Below are 19,065 nucleotides of genomic sequence, written 5' to 3' on the forward strand. Positions count from 1 at the left end.
GTAGAAATGCTTTATCTGATTTTAGTCTTTCATTATTAGCAAAAGATTTTAGTTGTGATTGTTTGCCCCAGTTTTAAGCAGGCTGAGATCTCTTGATTGAGATCTTGAACTGTGAGCAGCTATTTAAAGATTTACAGTGAAACGGTCAAATTGAACACCTTTTAGTGCTTTCATCCCACTTAACCTCAATTAATATAATACACCTATTGCCAAGTTGCTATCTCTTTCAGGACTGCAGAAATAAATGTTTTCTGTGCTTCTTCCTTCCCCTCCAACTAAGGATTCAGTGTATGGCTGTCATTTAGTTCTTCAGAAACTGAAGGTGGACAGACTTAATTAACTTGGTGTCCTGTTCCTTTCACACAGCCAGGAACAGCCATTGTGGCCACATGGTGGCTTGCTTGACAATTCTCTGCAAAAGTCTCAGAGTTTTAGTCTCAGCAGCTCACAAAACTTCTGAAATTCAGCTAGCATTCTCGGTTGTGTGTGAAGCTTTAAGAAGTCATAGGATTCTTCTGTCGGCCAGAGGACGAAGGGATATCCCCTGGGAGTTGCAGGCTGCGCTAGGAAGCTTCACGTTACTCAGATGAGAACACACAGCTGTTCTCAGGAATTAATTATTTCTTTTAGGAGTGGAAGTGTTTAGCAGGAGTTTGCTTACTGCTCTGGAGAGAACTTGGGAGCTCCGTGTACTTCTGGCAATGTACCTGATATGATCATAAGTAGAAATACTTAATTACAGTTTTCCTGTGTAGGTCCAGAGTGAGTGAATAATGTTGGAAAGTGAGTCTTGTAATATGAGGGGGGAGCAATTAAAAGTTGTACTGCGAGACCAAAAGCCCACATATTATTACACTCTTGTCTATGTTATGTCCCAGATAATTAGCAAAACAGCTAAACATGCAGTGAATTACTGCATCCACTTTATTTGTCAGATTCCACAGGGGAGGTGATTCTCCAAGAGATTACATACTCTCCAGGAGATTACATATCCAGACAGTTATCTTGGCCTTTGCCACACTCTGAACAGTTTCTGTAAAAACAGTCTTTAGTCCAAAGAGAAGTTTTTCCCCTATGTGGAGGCCATATATTAGTCTCATATCCTTTATAAGGCTCTTCTCCTGACACTTTTTCTGACGTTTTGGAAGGTAGCAGCCCTTTTCTGTGTACACTGGTGAAGTAAGTCTGCAACTGGTTCTACATGGAAAACTGCAATTGCTAATGCACTCCAGCTAGGAGGAAAAGGGATTATGTAAATATATTCTCATGTCAGATACTGTATCAGAGCAGTCCTGGTATTGGAGGAGTCATCTCAGCGGCTAGCAACAATGCCACGTTTACGTGCTTGATAGTACCAACATACAAAAGCAAAAACATGGGAGTTAGTTAAACTAACACCCTGCAAAACCTAGAAAATGTGCAAATGAAGTGAAAGTGGAAATGTTTTCATATATAAGTATTGTATAGTATAAGTGAGATGATTATCTGATCTATGGCAGAATGGAAGTCCTGATGCACAGTTGGGTTACCCTGCTGAGAGCTCAGCTCTTTTTTAATTTTAAAGCTAAAAATTAGAAGTTTAAAGCATCATCACTGAAACTCAGCTGCAGAGGTTTAGAGCAGGAAAGGAAGCTGAGAGGAGAGGGAAAGAAATGGGACTCCATGGAGGTGAGGTGTTCTGTTGCGGGAAAAGGTTCAAAACCTCTGTAAAACTCATCTGTTTACTCAATGCTTTGGCCTGGATGATACAGTTTTCTTTCAGAAACATTCACTGAGGTTGACTAGAAAGCCTGTTTGTACTCACCACTTGGTCAAGAGGAGGTGGTATTGATAAACCAATACATGAGAAAATCAGTTCTGTGTTTTGCAAGGTGCCTCTGTGTTGTCAGAAATACAGTTTGATTTCCCCATTTTTCATCCTTGTGTCTATGCCCAAGCAAAATAGGCTTATAATATGATAAAATTTCTGCTTACTTTAACTTATGGTAACATTTAGCACCCATTTTGCCCGCTTGATATGCAGGAGTAAGCTGTGACAATGAAAGAGTAGTGATTGAAGATAAGGTCCTTGAACATGACCAAACACTGACCTAGCCACTTGCAACTTTAATAATTGTATTGACTTTTTATAAGTGTTTGGATGGGTCCAACTGCTCTGGCTATGTTTTAACTCAGTGTTTTGCATGCGTAAGTGCTGTTCTGCAGTTTCAATTGGAGAGACTCTTCACTTCTTTGGGGATATTGTTGGTCCTGAATAGCTTGATTTACCCAGCCCAAGTGTAGCTGCAATTCCTTTCTGGGTGAGCAATCACAATATATAGGCAGAAATTTGGAATGTGCTTTGAGGAAAGGCTATTTGTGAAGATAGGTGCTTATTGGAAGAAATAAATTAATGAGCTGCAAAAAACCAGCAGTATGAACTTCAGAAATGGAGTAAGGTATCTGCATGAATGTATATATGTATATATGCTCGCTACGGAAAGTACAGCATTTAGCCAATACGTTAAGGGTATATAAACAGAAATAACACTGCTTTTTATCTTTTGTGCGTCATACAAAATGACTTCATCAGTAAACTGAGACCAACCTGCAAACAAAGCTTTGCTGAATATAATATTATGCAATGCTCCTAATGAATTAACAGAAATATTCAGAAGTTATCAGTTTTGCTTCAGTTAGTGCCAAATTTTTATTTATGGCAGATTGTTTTTAAATATGCTTTAAAGTCTCACAGAGAAGGGTGATAGGGAAGTTGAACGTATTACAACTAAAGATGTGGCTGCTTTTGCTTTTATGTACCCTCTGTGTGTACCAGAATCAGTTTTGAAGAAAGTTGATGGTGTATTTGATTTTGTAAATACAGCAAAGATTTATGAGTAATTATATTGGGAGTAAAACTGCTTTGGCTTCACGTGCTTTCATTCTTAATTTGATTATCATATTATTGTTCTGCCAACAAGCACTTCAGTCTACTCGTTTCCATAGGGACATGGATTAATGCCCACCAATGGGAACTTCTCCTTTAACTTGGATACAGGACAGTATCAGCTGACAAGCAGATTCTTGCTGCTTATTGAGAAACATTCATGATCCCCAGTCTCATCTCAGGTCACAGATGTCTCAGGAACTTGAGCTACTTAGATTCACTGCACTGAGGAAAGCAGAATGGTTTATTGTCAGCAAGTTTCAGTTCAGACTATCATCCCGCTCGTCAATCTCAAAATGAAAAACAGAAATTTTCTTCCAGCAAAACAAAAGGGTTAATTTCCTCTTTACAGAATGGGAAGGATAATTGCAAAGGAAAGTGTAACAGGAAACTAATGCAAACTTTTTAAATATATTCAGCACCGCTGTCTTAATTAAATTGTCATAGACAACCTTGAAGATTTTTCTCAGCTTCTTTAGCTGGAGGCCAGCTCACCTTCACCTCTCCTCCAAGGTGCTGTCTTCTGGAAGAGAATAAGCTTTGGACTGAGCCTAAATGGGCCAACTGGGCCCTTCCCCAGTTTGCTAATACCTGAAGAATTCATTATATACTTCATGAGTTTAATCTTAAAATTCATTAAGATTAAATGAATCTTCAGAACAGAGCCTAGACTCTCAGCTTCTTTCTTCCTTGTTAATTAATCTTACCGAAGCATGTTGTATTCGTTTGGAGGTTTGTGGGAATGAGATGTTGTTTTCAGTTTTTTACATCTGCCTTTGAAATGCACTGAGTCTGTGCTCTGCTGATTTGCTCACCAGGCTCATGCCCCTGCTCAAAAAGTTAATTGAACGACTGCTTAATCCTCCATTCCCAGACAGTTTGTCCTACGCTGGTGCTATATTCTTCATGGTTTCCATACACCTTTCATGTCATAGAGAATATTATCTACAGCACGTTTTTTATAATTCCTTGGTGGAAGTTACAATGTGAGGTTTCCATGATAAACCCCTGAGGCATATCAACCGTCAAGATGTCTGACGTAGGATGTTAAGGTGACTGAACTATGTCAATTTGCCCCTGTAACTAGCTTTTGAGATTTGAGTTTTTGCAGTCTCTCCATGCGCAACATAATTAATCTACTTGCTGAGGAAAATATCTCCTGAGGGGTAGAGCTCTGATTCTGGTATGCAGAGAAGTTGGCTGTGAAAGTTTTGCTTCCTGTTTTCTGTGTGTGTGAAAGGGGAGATGCAGCTGATAGACTCCCAGAACACCTGTGTAACCGTCAGAAAGAGACATAAAATTAGCAATGCAGATTTATTTAAGTGGTCTTACTTTGGTGAAAATTCTGTACAGCAGATAGGTCCGTTTCCTCCTAAATCATTTAGTTACGTAAATGCTGCAAGAGTAAATGTGTTTTGAGTTTGAGCTGTTAAGAATTTTATTTCCTTGAACTCTTAATACTTGCACTCTACTGAAAATGGATGTTTTGTTAGAATTAGATAGCCTGCAAAAATAAATCATTCTACTTCTGGAGGTAGAAATTATTAACTATTAAAAAGGAATTATCATCTCTTGTGAGATGCCTCAGCTTCAAGATTACGTGTTTGAAATTCTGTCTTGAGAATGTAAGCTGAGTATGCAGAAGTCTTTTGCTGGTTCTTTGCTAAGGGATGAATTTCATACACAAAAGGTGGGTTATATTTGCTGCATTATTTAATTTCTTTTCTTCTTGTTATATATGCTTCGGACTGTGTCACATCTTAGGTGCTGCTGTTTCTTTGCCCTTGGAAGATACTCTTGCATTTTGAAATTTCAGTGAAAATGCTCATCTGCATGTTGAATTTCAACAAAGAAAAGAAAAAAAAATTGGAATGGCAATTTTCATTGTCAGTCAACTGTAATTTAACACCGTCATAAAATCGTGTTAGATCGGTTATCGCTGCCCCTTAATATTGCTTTGTTAGACAGGCCTGCTTTATTCTTTTAATTTGGCCCTCCTCAGTGCCGTATAGTGTGGATGCTGCCTTCTTGCAGCGTATAGCATAGCATGCACAGTAAATTAAAACTCATCTGGCAGTAGAGCAGGGAGTCTAGAATGTCCTCCTGTTTTCCCTCCTTTCAGAAAAATTCTTGCTTCGTTCCTGACTTCCCTTTTGCCATGGAGTCCCTCCAGACAGTTCCAGGTCAAAGTTTTTTTTGATCTCAAGAGGTTCATTGCCAGCCTGGACTCTGGAGAACAGGGTCAGCTACTCTTTGAAGGAAGCCGGGCCAGGCTTCCTTGTCTTCATTCGTCCTGTGAGTGACATTGTACTCGACAAACCATCTGAGTGTCACTTTAGTCTGTTCTGCACTCAGATAGCCTAGCCCAACCTTTTGGAAGGACTGTCAGTCCTTTGGAATTTGACTGTCAGTCACATTCTACAGAGGTAGATTTCCCCTTTAGTGTTTTATTCTTTTATTGCTTTTGGTGGCAATAACTACAGATATCTTTGCTTTACTTCCCTGAGGAAAGCTTGATTAAGCTGGATGGGAGATTGGGAGAGGAAGGCATGACTTGTATTATCAGTCCAATCAAATTATTTATGCGCTAGCACACATTATAACCTACAACTGCTAACAACAGGCTTTTGTTTTTTATTAAACAAGAGGTTGCATGGTGGAAGAATTAAAAAACTTTTTATTTTCCAAACAGAATCAGCACAGGAAAAAAATGGGGCTGTTTGTCTCCTGAAAGAGTGTGTGACTCTTTCGTGTCTCAGGTTTTCTGTATGTTGTGTTAAATGCTTAACCAAAAGAGAGTAGTAATGCCCAGGGCATGCTTTTTCATGAGAGGACTCTCATGATGCCTCTCCAGATCTATGTGGAATACTGATGGACACGACTATATGTTAATTCTATTGGGCCATTTTCCGTCTCCAAAAAATCTCTTCCTCCATGGGTTTTTAATCCTGAGTGCTAAACTCATCGTCCCTCACTTTTTCTAGAGAGCTTCTTTGCCAAGCTACAGCTATGGGATAATTTGGAGATGTTCCTAGGAAATCCAGGAGATTTTGCAGGTGTTTAGAGTAAGGTGTCTTCTTTTCAGATTTTGGGCACCACTGCTTCATACAGAGTTGCTAATTGTGCTGTGGTTTTCCTGTAGTTATGCTTTGAACACACTGGCATTACAATATTCATGAGAGTATAATTCCTCCTCAAGCTTCTTGGCCTACTAGAAAAACAGACATTCCTGTCTTTGCTAGAGCTAGCTTCCCTGATCAGCTGACTGTGAGGGGGTACATGGCCAAGTCCCTGGTGTTTGAAGTACAAAGAGGAATATCCATTGGCTCTTCTGAATGAAGAGGATGCTTTTGCACTGATTCCCATAAGGGCCTGTGGGGCTTTTGGAATTTTGTCCCTGTGTTTGTCTAGACATGGGGTGTAGGAAAGCAGCAGATGGGAGGCTTGTTGTGTTCTCCTTTACTCCCAAATTTTTATTCTTTTTGAATTTTGAAGAGTACTGTGAAATTTGTGTTTCTTAGCATCTTTGTATTTTTTAAAAAGGTACCACTGATTGTATTCCTCCCATTATAACAGAATTCCTTTCCACTTAACTGAGAAAAACAAGAATTGGAATTAAAGGATGAGGGTGAGGGGGATTCGTAATACCTTAGAAAAAACAGCAAAAATATAACTTTTATTGCATAAATTTTATATGGAATTTTATTTTAGCAATCAACAGCGAGTGCAACAACTAAACACATTCAGCAAATTCAATGTGTTTTCTTTCCATAGGGTGGGACTCAGTATTGAGAAAAGTTGAACAGAAAACAAAACCTTGCTTCTCCGCTTTTGTAAAGAACCAAGAGAATTCTGTAAGACATAATGGGACCCCTTACAAATATCTTTGTCTTTGCCTGGGTCTTTATATTCACTCTTTGGAATCCTATCCAGCTGACTGTGGAAAATGAATTTATTGCAAACTATTCAAGCAGTTTGCTAACTAGTATCCCAAAAAATATTTTAATCCATACTCGTCTATTAGATTTATCACATAATAGGATCTCTGAACTTAGTATCTTTGATTTTATGTCTCTTTCTGAGCTTCAAGTATTGAATCTTTCTCATAATCTAATTACAGAGCTTGACTTCAATGTCTTCATGTTTAATCAGGGTTTAGAATACTTAGATTTGTCTCATAACAACATTTTGAAAGTTTACTGTCAAAGTGTTGCACGTCTCAGACATTTAGATCTTTCTTTCAATAAGTTTGCTGCCTTGCCCATCTGTAAGGAATTTGGGACCATGTTTCATCTGGAGTACCTAGGATTAAGTGCCACGATGATACAGAGATCAGACTTCAGATACATCACACATTTGCAGCTGCACACTGTCTTCCTAACCTTAGAAGAATTTTCTAGGTATGAACCTCGGAGTCTGATAGCCTTAAATACAAGGAGCCTTCACATAGTTTTTGCAGCAAACCAAAACTTCATTTTTTCCCTCTTGTATGATGGAATGAGCACCTCAGAAAATTTAAAAATAACTAACCTAAGATATATGTTGAGTTACAAAGATTTCCCTTCTCCTCCTTTTGAGCTTCTGAAAAAAATCAAGACAACAGCTCTGATGCTTGACAATGTGGATTTGCAATGGGGTATCATTTTTCAAATTTTCCTACTTATTTGGAATTCACCTGTGGAGTACTGGACTGTGAAAAATTTGACTTTTCGTGGATCATTGGGGAAGCTGACAGAATATGAATTTTTATTCTTATTAAGCTTTCAGGAACGATCGGTCTATTGGGGTGGCTCCATGAAAGCACTAACTTTGGAGCATGCTCGCAATAAGGTTTATTATTTCAACCAGGAGATACTATACAGACAATTTTCAGAAATGAACATTGAAAATTTAACAATATATGATGCGTGTATGCCACACATGCTTTGCCCCAAGAGAACAAGCTCATTTCAGTATTTAAATTTTTCTCACAACGCCCTGACAGATGAGTTGTTCCAGAATTGTGTCACTCTGAAAGCTTTGAAATCACTTATTTTACAGAGAAATAAATTTAAGATCCTTTCCAAGGTGAGCTTCATGACCAGCCATATGAAATCACTGAAATATTTGGACATGAGCAAAAACTTGCTGCATCACGATGGGGCTGAGGGGCGCTGCGAGTGGGCGAACTCACTGGCAGAGCTGGACTTGTCCTCCAATCAGTTGACGGAGTCTGTGTTTGAGTGCTTGCCCGTCAATATCCAAATCCTGGATCTACAAAACAACCAGATCGCAAGCGTCCCGAGGGGGATTGCTGAGCTGAAGTCCTTGAAAGAGCTGAATCTTGCATCAAACCGGCTGACTGACCTGCCCGGGTGCAGCGGCTTTCCTGCCCTGGCAGCCCTGAACATAGAGATGAACTCAATCCTCACGCCGTCTGCCGACTTCTTCCAGAGCTGTCAAAGGGTGGGGGAGCTACAAGCAGGGCACAATCCGTTCAAGTGCTCCTGCGAACTGCGAGACTTCATCCGCCTGGAGAAGCAGTCTGGGGGGAAGCTGTCGGGCTGGCCGGGGGCCTACGTGTGCCGGTACCCAGAAGACTTGCAGGGAACCCAGCTGAAGGACTTTCACTTGAGTGAACTGTCTTGCAACACCACTCTCTTGCTTGTGACAGCTCTGCTCCTGACGCTGGTGCTGGTGGCTGTCGTGGCCTTTCTGTGCGTCTACTTTGATGCGTTGTGGTACGCGCGGATGATGTGGCAGTGGACGCAGATGAAGCGGAGGGCTTGGCACAGCTACCCCCAAGAGCAGGAGAACATGCTGCAGTTTCACGCTTTCATTTCATACAGCGAACGTGATTCTTTGTGGGTGAAGAACGAGCTGATCCCAAACCTGGAGAAGGGGGAGGGCTGTGTGCAGCTGTGCCAGCACGAGAGGAATTTCATCCCGGGCAAGAGCATTGTGGAGAATATCATTGACTGCATAGAGAAGAGCTACAAGTCGGTCTTTGTGCTGTCTCCCAACTTTGTGCAGAGCGAATGGTGCCACTATGAGCTGTACTTTGCCCATCACAAGTTATTTAGTGAGAACTCCAATAGCTTAATCCTCATTTTACTGGAGCCGATCCCTCCGTATGTCATTCCTGCCAGGTATCACAAGCTGAAGGCTCTCATGGCCAAGAGGACCTACCTGGAGTGGCCGAAGGAGAGGAGCAAGCATGCCCTTTTCTGGGCTAACTTGAGGGCAGCTATTAACATTAATCTGCCAGTGTCTTTTGAAGCAAATGAGGAGTAGAGAGTGGCAGTATTTTTACTATTAATATAAGTCAGTATATGACTGTATTGCATTAGATTGTGTTAATCGAATTTTTAATAATTTTTAAACTTTTTTTGGTAGTTTTTTTGCATTATAACAGAATTTAATTGTAATATATATAGCAATTGCTACTGCTTGTTTTAGTGGTCAAAGTATTGCATCAGAAATCTTCTCTATTTTTTCCATCATCAAAAAGAGAAGGAGAACAAATATTCCTAGAAATTTCGCTTATTTGTAATAGAAGAGTGGGGTTTCATTTATTTTGGTATTTTCCCCTTAATTCTAGAGAGTTTCCCCCTTAGTTCTTGGGAGTAACTAACATAATGACAGGTTGAATGTTATCAGGATAGTAAATTCTTGCATTTAATCTATGTCCTGCCAGGGATGTTGTGAGGATAAGATGGCTGGGATCTACTTCCTTGTTTTTAATTGCAAAATAAAAGCAAACAAGAAAATACGTCTTGTGTAAATCCATTTCTGTAAATTGGTACAACAGATGACAAGGGTACTGTATTCCTAAATCTTCAGACATCATTGGAACTTGTTACAAGTCTGTACTCGGACAGAAGGATTTGTTTAAAGTCCCATGAACTCAGTGGAAATCTTTCCCTTAGTCACAGACAGAGACTTTCCTGGGTAAAAGCCGGAAGTTGGAGCCGTTATGCCCTGTTTAACATCCTGGTTACTTTGCTGTATTAAATATTCCAGCTTCCCTAGATTTACCTAGTAAGTCATGACTTCATATAATTCACCATTGATTAGCTTCAAAATATTAGTTAATATCTGAACTAGTGAAAAAATCTATAGTATTATAGGATTGTTTCAGTGAGCATATCAAGCTATATTGGCTTGTGTGTTTTCCCGGTTTTCTAAGGAGTAATTATGTATTTTAATAATTTTTTTTTTCATATAGTCTCTCTCAACTATGAGAGGGCAAAGAAAAAGACATCCTCTGAATCTATGAATTCACTGTTTCATTGTGAATATTTCCCTCGCTTGCACCATTATAATTCTTGTATTATATTAGACAATATATTTTATTGCTTTCTCTCTGCAGCAGCCAGTAAGTAACCTAAATTGTAATGAGATTTTATAGATGTTTAAAGTATGTATTACATGGTGATATTGCAGGAAAGCCCCTTTTATTTATAGAACCCTGGTAATACTGCAAATGCACAGCAGGAGACAGAACTTCCACAGCCAGTGAGAAAGGGTTGCATTACCATAACTGTCATCAAATTAGCTCGTTTATTCAGTATTTAAACTCAGAAGCTTCATCCTTTGGGGTGAATCCCCTTTATCTCCTGAGTTTCCCTGAGCTCTGATGTCTTACCCTTTTAGCAGCAGCCATTGAGAGTCATCACACAGGCAGGAGAACTTTCATTAGTAAATAATCTCTCTGCTAATGTCAAGCTAATTAACTAATTATATTTGTTGATAGGAAAGATTAATCATTTGCTATGCCTGTATTTAATTTTATAATCTAATAAACCTCTCATTTTTAATCTGTTTTAAATTTACTGGTGTCATTTCACTGATGGTGAGAGTTGTGTAACTACGCTTGCCGCTTGACAGGAATGCAAAGCCCTCCGATCTAGCTGTGAGTAGCATACCCAGTGAACAAGCAAGTAGCAGGATGTGCTCCTTCACATTCGCAAGTGTGGTTGACCAGACGCCTCCCGGGCGTGTGCGCAGCAGAGGAAGCAGCAGGCTGACAGCCGTGTGACAGCTTCCTGATTTTCAGTGGTGCTGAGAAACCCCTGCTCACCCACCTCATAGTTTAACCAGATGTCTCAGTTGGATGCTGTTGGCTGGCTCTGAGTGTACAGCTTTAGAAAGGATGGCTGAAGATCTCTATTAAAACTTACCTCAAGGCGAAAGTAAATTCCAGTTGCCTCGCTAAGCGTTAGTGGCTGCTGTATTTCAGCTGTGGCCAGAGTTACATTTAAGGTTTGAAAAGCCCTGTGTGATATGCAGCTGTTAGATACTTAAGGAATTGGTCAGTAATATAGGCCAATGACTTAGACTGGTTAGACATTTGTAGCCTTTACCTCTGTAGGACTCCTCTGATCTTTACATCAAACCAGTGAGAACACTTTCAAAAATGGCTGTTCTTCTACTTCCTAAAAGACCTTTATCCTTCCCCTCTCCAATTTAAAGAGTCTAAGCACAATTAGCAGTAATACTTACTGGAAATGTTGTAAGAAGCATGCACTCTGTCCTGTTTAATAGATGCAAAGAGAGGATGTAAAACTTCTCAAATTAGTCTTTCCGATCTCTACATGACATACGTTCTACAAACTGTTTTTTATGTGTTGAATCATGTATGATAGGAATGTAATTATGTAAGTAATATATGGGCCTTTGAAGATTTCTCCATAATTAAGGCTGCTCTGAAACTTAAGCTGTAGGTAGATGTGAAAGAAATAATTTGGTTCCTCAGGTCTGCTAGGTATATCACTTTAGAATATTAACCCCTAAATATCCAATTACATCCTTCTTATCTCAAAAATCTCCCATGCACTTACCAAGTGTTTTAGTCATTTACATATGGTAGTGTACCCTCAGCCACATAAAATGTACTTCTAATTTCATTTGATAAAACAAGTGTATTTTGTCTATTAATTTAGCACTTGACAGTGTTTCACATAACTTTTCTGTTTCAATTCTGTTTCAAAACTTCAATTTTTTTGACCTTAAACTGTTCGGAGGGTACAAAAAGTGATGATTCTTTTTTTTTTTTTGGCCAAATGTAGCCATCATTTAAAAAATTGTTAAGGTTTTATATTTATTAAAAAATAACAGATTTTATATTTTTTAAAAAATAAAATGAATAAAATAAAGATATCAAGTCCCATCTTGAATCCTTTAGTAGATTTCAGTGCGCGATATGATCGGACTCAGTGATAGAAGGTAAGACAGATGAACAGCTTCATTTCTTAATATTTTCTTAAATTATATTCTTGCAGTTGTCTATTTTGCCAGTTCCTCAGAATAAGGCTGACACCCAGTGGCCGATTTAATTATCGTTGAACATTTCCTGAAAAGGACAGATCATTTTAGACTAACATATCAAACAATCTTCCTCCTAAAAAAAATGAAATAAATAAACAGTCTTCTTCTGGTCCAGCATATTCAGGAGCTTCTTGCAGGTATGTTTGTCCACAGGAGCAGAAACGGGTCCGTCGGGATGATCCGATCAGGACGTACCTCGTTACAGCTCCCGTGCTGACTCCGAGGCTGTGATTCAGCCCCCTGCTCTGCGGTTCAGTCCTACCGCGTAGACTGAAAAGAGTGTATACTGCTTTGCTAACAAATGCTCTTATTAAGTAAGCAGCATGATATAAACATGAAGTCTTGCTTTATAAAGATCCTTATTTTCAAGAGGGTCAGCAAGATATGCAAGACAGTCATGTCTCACATTTTGTTTTCTGTTTGCAAGATTTTATTCTTCTGCCTTGTTTCTGCTGTACCTGATTTCGCTTCTGTACTTCACCAATACATAGAATAGGTGCTCACCGTATTGATTTGCTGGGCCTCAAGCAGTAATATGCCAATATCGTGATGTAATTACCTCAGCAAGGAAGGGGAGTAATTGCTAAAAGACGTACAGTGAATTCTTTGTTCCTTTCTTGATTTTTTTGTTAAAAATATTAGAGTATAGCCATAATATACTTTTTTGGAAATGCACAATTTCAATTTCTGAATGTTATGCAAAACATTCTTGTCAAGAATATTATCTACTATCCTATTTGTCCATTTTGGAGATGCGGTATGGACATCACTGACCTTGTAATAAACTTGCTTTCTCCCTAGTTGGGTGCATGAAGTTTTTTCAGAACAGACGTGAACTCTGCTTGGCCCTCTAACCAAAAAGCGGGAAGGGTGTCAAAGCTCTCAAATCATGATGACCCCACACTTCTTTGTGATAACATGCTCATTGATTATCTGATCTTATTGACCCAAGACTTGTTTTACATTGTCTGACTGGAGCAGCTTGCAGTGGTAATGGATATTGTCTTTCTATACTTTTGGATAACCATTTCCTCTAGATGAAACATAACTAGTTTTCTCAGTTTTCTTTCAGTCTTGTTTCTCAGTCTTTCTTTGTTTCCTGTAGGCAGTGCTCTAAATAGCACCATATTTAAAAATAGAGACCCCCCCAGGAACATAGTGCTACACACAGCTACTTCAGACTTGAACCATTAATCTTCAACAGAACTGGCAGTAACAGATAAACTACTGAAAGAAAGAACAGAGGTGAGAAAGTTAAGGCATATAGTAGCAGTCAGAATGACAAATATGCAGAATCAACCAGGGAATTATTTTTCATTAGAAAAAAACTAATTTGATCGATTGAAACCTGGAAAACTTCAGAGAAAAAGGAAATGCCTCCAAAATCTCTTGTTAGATGGAAAATGCATTTCAGTTGAGACCGATTTGGCTAGCAATTTGTTTAACGTCCACAGACCTGGGGCTAGGTTTCTACAAAAGCCTGAGGCTGTGCACTGGTCATCTCAAGACCTACTAGATCTTTACAAAGGTCACTTAAAACTTCTAGCAGGCATTTGACATCCACTGTAGTTTCTAAAAAGACAGGGAGTGCACTCAGCTGTCTGCCAAAAAATGATCTCAGTGCTCTCTGCCAGGAACCCTGGAAAGACAGACAGAGTTACGATCCACTCGTGGCCTCCTCTGTCCTGTCCCTCTCACCCCCAGGGCAAACATCTGGTTGTCAGACGGCCAGTCAGGGTCTGCCTTTAAGTAAGTTTTTTACATTTGGGAATGTGTTGCTGCAAGTTGTTAGGCATGATATTGGCAATGAAATGATCTTCCTTCATATTTATGAGGATAAATGTACTGAACTGGTAAGGCATGCTGACATGTACCTTATCATTAATAAATGAGAGTCTTTGAGGCACATGGGACTTCTAACACCAGAAGCAGGATGTCCCCATTTTAGTCAATTTTTCATGTTTGAGCATCTTCTAATGCTTTAAGCTTTGTGATGGTTTATATTTAGTGTTTGTGATCTTGTCAGCTGAATGGCAAGATGGCACAAAATCCAAAACATCAGTCAGCAGACTCAACAGAAAATTGTCAGGGGACTAAAATCTGTGCAGAGGAAATGTGTGATTAGCTTGCTTGAGAGTCACTGGAGTTCCTCCTGTCTATACAACTGTATCTACTTTCTTTACATTGTGAAGGCCAAAGACTCCAGGGTTACAACAGAATCTCTGTCTCCAGCCAGGAAAGCAAATGACACATGTTCTTCATGTGAAATAACATACGCAGTTGCCCTCCAGTTTTGCCACAGCTCCTGTTTCAGCAACGAGGAAAATGCATCATGGTTGACATGGAAGTTGTTAGAGATCTGAAGCATGGTTGAGAAGAAAGTACCTTCTTTTTTAAATCTTGTTCAAACTTATTAACATCTTATTCTAATTTTTTAAGATTGGCATAAAAACAAACAAATTAAAAAACCGAGTCCACTTTATTACCTGAGACAGCCTGCCTTTCATGTGAAAAGAAGAAAGCATCCTTCAGTCAGGTCTCCAAATAACCATCTCTCAGCAAAAAATGTGGGGGTGGGGCTGTTTTGTTCTACAGTCTCTGGTAAAGGCCGGTGCCTGGAGCTGGGGCTGGAAGAGGGGGGCAGGTTGGGGATGTGTGTGTGCTGGCTGCAGCGCTCCGCAGTATCCACCGGCTACGTCTGCAGATTAGCACCAACAAAGAGGCCCTTAGTGTGCGCCCTGGCACGTGGACCTGGAAAAGGCCACGGGAACCAGCCTGTCTAATGAACGCAGGCCCAGACAGTGGTTTTGTGGGCGATAAGGAAGTAAACTCACGTTTGGTGTTCCAGACCAGTCAATGAACTCTACATTGCCTGAGCTGGTAGGGCATAAACTACTTACTGTGAGTTTGCCGTTGACTGCAGAGCTGGGCAAGGCTTGTCAGAAGGACAAGAGCTAGAAGAAAAAGAGGTGCTTCCTATCCCACCTTGCAATCCCTGCCTCTCCCTCTGCTCTGCTCCCTCCTGCGCCCGGGGGACGCATGCGAGGGCAGTTGTGCGCAGCCGCCGTGCCCGAGCACGGCACAAGGGCCACCCAAAATCCTCGCTGGCACTGCCTCGGCTCCTAAAGGCTGCATCCCACATCAAGTCTGGACTGGGGTAATGTTGCAGCAGAGTCAGGAGACCCCCAGGGAGAGAACTGAAGCGCATAGAGAGGTGTCTGTAGGCCATCTTTTCAAGGCTGTAATGCCAAGCGTATTGAACGAACTTCAGGACGGTGATGCGAGATGTTTTACTCTGCTGTTTCATGCTGATCTCACTAGGAATTAAAATTTCAAAATATATTTTAGTATTTTTACATTAAAGACTCTTAAACAACGGGAATTGTTTTGGGGCCTTACACGCTTTCGTTGTTGTTGTTCTGTTTAATCAGTACTGATTTATACACTTTCTTAGCTTCTTTTCTGACCATAATTTTGTTGTGTATCACACGATGACATGACCACAAATAATATTCTGATGGTTTTATTAACAAGTATAATACATATCTATTGTATACTAGATATAGAATGAGGACTGTACAGTACAAATTTATGTTCACAGTTTGACATGACAAAATGTCATTACTGAATTCCCATTGGACTACCAAAGTAGAAACAGTGAAAGTACATTAAACATTCACATCTTTAGTAAGAAAGATTACCAAAATGTCTCTTTATTTGCAAGTTATAGTAATGCACACTAGAAACCTTTAATTACCCAGTCTTATTAGCTTATAAAATATATTACATTTTATTTAAAAATTTCTGCATAGTTTATACAAGTATTAAAGTAAATATAACAATCCTGCTATATTTGCAGGTGAGAGATGCTAAGCAGAAAGATTATTTTGACCCTCTAACATTTAAAGTACATAAATAGCAGAAAAGTGCTAATATCTGTAAAATATAATGAAAACTGGTGTAGCCCTCAAGATATGTAAAATGCTCTGTAATTTTTATAGAAAGGATTTGCATTCATCTACATGTTGCTAACCTTGACAGAGACAAAAACACAGGCAACATATTAGACAAACTGTGGCATTAGAAATATCACTGCAGAATAGCAGGGTACGTTTAAATAAAACCACACACGGTAATACCTGCTCAGCTTCATAGGATTGTTTTAGAAATTAGTAATTCATTATAATCAAATGGTTTTAACAGGCACATCTTAGTAAAACATAATCTGTTCCACACACCGCACAGTGCAAAGCTGGAAGTGAAAAAGGTTTTCTCCTTTTTTTAAATATACACCTTCTGCAGGATTAGTTTTGTGTATCTTCACATCTAAACTGGCTTCTCTTAGGGTCAAAGAGGGAAAGACTGACTTTTTTTTCCTTTAGTTTTGTATATTTAAAAATTTCAAGATACCCCTCAAGTCAAAGTTGCTGAAATGAGTCAGTGATCCACTTAAGATGTAAATTCACATGAAAACATACTTTTGATATTTTCTAACATCCCATTAAAAGACACCATAGACACAAGCAAAACAAATCCTATAAACAAGGCATTTACTCTGAATAATCTCAGATTTTCATACTTAATATTTAAATTGGTGTTGACCTAAATCACAAGGCACATGGCTAAAGATATTTCAAAGATCTATTGCATCTCCACTGTATTTGCCCCCACCAGTGTTTTAAATATTTTCAGGAAAAAGGTACACAGGCTAGCGAAGGAAGATGGCAAGTGCCTCAGATTTAGTTCCCCAGAGTAACTCTTAGTTACAAAGAGTTACAGAGTTACAAAGAGTTACAAAGATCTGCCATTAAGGTACTCCCCCTAGATTTCTCATTAAAAAATGGCAATACTTAAAAAAACCCATCATTTTATGAAAGGCCTAAAAGAGAGAGAGCGTGCATTGGAAACAAATGTTGCTTAAGCATCCCAAATGTTAGGTGTTTAAATTTGTTAAGTGGAAAATGGGATCAGCTGCCTGTAATTTGCCTATCTGTGTAGGACCTCTTCTGCTTTTTTTCCCTAGAATATAACTGAGAACTGTTTTAACCCTCAAACCTCTCTAGGCTGGTGAGTAACGCTATAAAAGCTTCACACAGCCCTATCAGTCAATGGCCTGGCTACATTTAAGGAACTATGATTAACATCTAGAGCCTAATAAAGGAGACCAATTTTGACGCTGCATAATACTGCTACCGTTTAAAATAAAAATTATCCAACAAAACAACAAAATCCCCATTCGAAGACAGTCACTCATTTATTTAATTCTCTTTCCTGGAAGTTTCTCAATGTTAGTACCAAACCAACCAAACAAAAAAAGACCAACTGATTTTCCAGGTTTTTCAATTCCATAGACCAGCAGGTTAGGTTCAGTTACAAGAACATAAATGTGGTGCAACTTCACATGATCCGGGGCCAGCCACTAGGATTTACAATGGTATAACAGAGCACGTGGGTCTTCCTCATAAAAACGTTACAGAACGACTCGAAGCACAGCTTTGCAAATTCCCATTCACCCCTCTGTGGAGCACAACTAATGGGTTAACCTACCCCTTAGATAAAACTACCAGTTTCGTATTTCCATATAGATGCATCTGTTACAGAGTTTGGATAATACTTTGTACTTTACAGCAAACACTGGATGAACGCTTTTCTCCAAGGAGCACAGCTCCTTCCTTTCTCTACTTTTACGGGCCAGCGGATATCAGCAGAACGGCTGGTAAACTATACCGCCAAGGCAGCAAATGGGAAAAGGGTCTTCCTGCTCAAACTCTTGAATCTGCAAAGTTATTTCAGCATTCCACAGGGTTTAGCAGCCGAGCACACCTCTTCGCAGGGCCCGAGTGAATCCGCCTGCAGAGGGACACTCCACCTGCCTCCTCCCGCAGAAGTTTGTGACTCCCCTCCCTCCACCCCCTTTTTTCCAGTGAGTTGTTCTAAGAGAAAGGAAGATCTGACTACGGCATGTTTAAATTTGCAGGGCATGGCACGGCATCTCCTTACGTAGGGAGAACGAAACCTCAACGGTGCATAAGAGCCTAGACAAATACATCCTGTTTCCTTGTAGCGCCACCAAATCTGCCAACTAATGAAGACAGAAACCTTCCTTTCTGCGGGGCTCCAAAGGCTGAAACATTCCTAGGGTCAACTGCGAGTTGTTTCAATTCAGTTTATTTTATTTATATTTTATCTTTTGAGCTGTGTTTGTCAATTGACATGGGAGTTAAGACTTGCTGATGTGACATTTTAACGCAACAGACACATCCACAGGAAAGCTTAGCCCATCACTGAGAGACTAACGAGGTCACAAATCAAACGGTTATCAAACGGATGATTTGGTACACTTTTTTTTTTTTAAACCCAAAACAGATATATGACTCAGTTTCTCATCAGAAGTGCTTCGTATTTGATGCCATCTTGTCATAAAAATATTGTGAATTAATAATTTTAAATACTGTAGTGTATTAAAGTGGCACTCACTTGCAACAATACAGTCTGGAGCATTTTTGACATGACAATTGCTATTTTTGAGGTACAGCAAAGAGAAAAAATATTTAGAGGAAATGTAGGGGAGTGACCATAGAGGGACAGTTTATATTCCTGAAATGAGGTGTGGTAGGTTTCTATGAATATCATTTAATGCCATGTTATAGGAGAGTACCGTGTGTGTTCCATCCATACAGTTGCACAGCAGACAAACACTGTCACACAAGGTCTTCATTTAACAAATCCACCAGGGCATTATGCAATAAAAACAAAGTTATATGCTACACTATAATACAGAGGACAGATGAGCTTGGTTTAGACGTACAATTCTATGCATAGACCAATTC

General features: G+C 39.5%; 1 protein-coding gene across 1 annotated transcript; it reads left to right on the forward strand.

Moving 5' to 3' along the window:
* The first annotated feature begins 4,276 nt into the window (after nt 1–4,276).
* Nucleotides 4,277–10,736, forward strand: LOC104143076 (toll-like receptor 1). Its single transcript, XM_009673363.2, has 2 exons — nt 4,277–4,616; nt 6,701–10,736. Exon 2 carries the CDS (start codon nt 6,791–6,793, stop codon nt 9,197–9,199), a length of 2,409 nt encoding a protein of 802 aa, XP_009671658.2. The 5' UTR covers nt 4,277–4,616; nt 6,701–6,790; the 3' UTR covers nt 9,200–10,736.
* The last annotated feature ends 8,329 nt before the right edge of the window (nt 10,737–19,065 follow it).

This window comes from Struthio camelus, chromosome 4 (genome assembly GCF_040807025.1).
Source record: "Struthio camelus isolate bStrCam1 chromosome 4, bStrCam1.hap1, whole genome shotgun sequence".
In the NCBI taxonomy this organism is placed as follows: Eukaryota; Metazoa; Chordata; class Aves; order Struthioniformes; family Struthionidae; genus Struthio; species Struthio camelus.

What these genes read in the sequence shown, in the direction of transcription:
- LOC104143076 (XM_009673363.2), top strand. Translation starts at nt 6,791, where the DNA reads ATGGGACCCCTTACAAATATCTTTGTCTTTGCCTGGGTCTTTATATTC.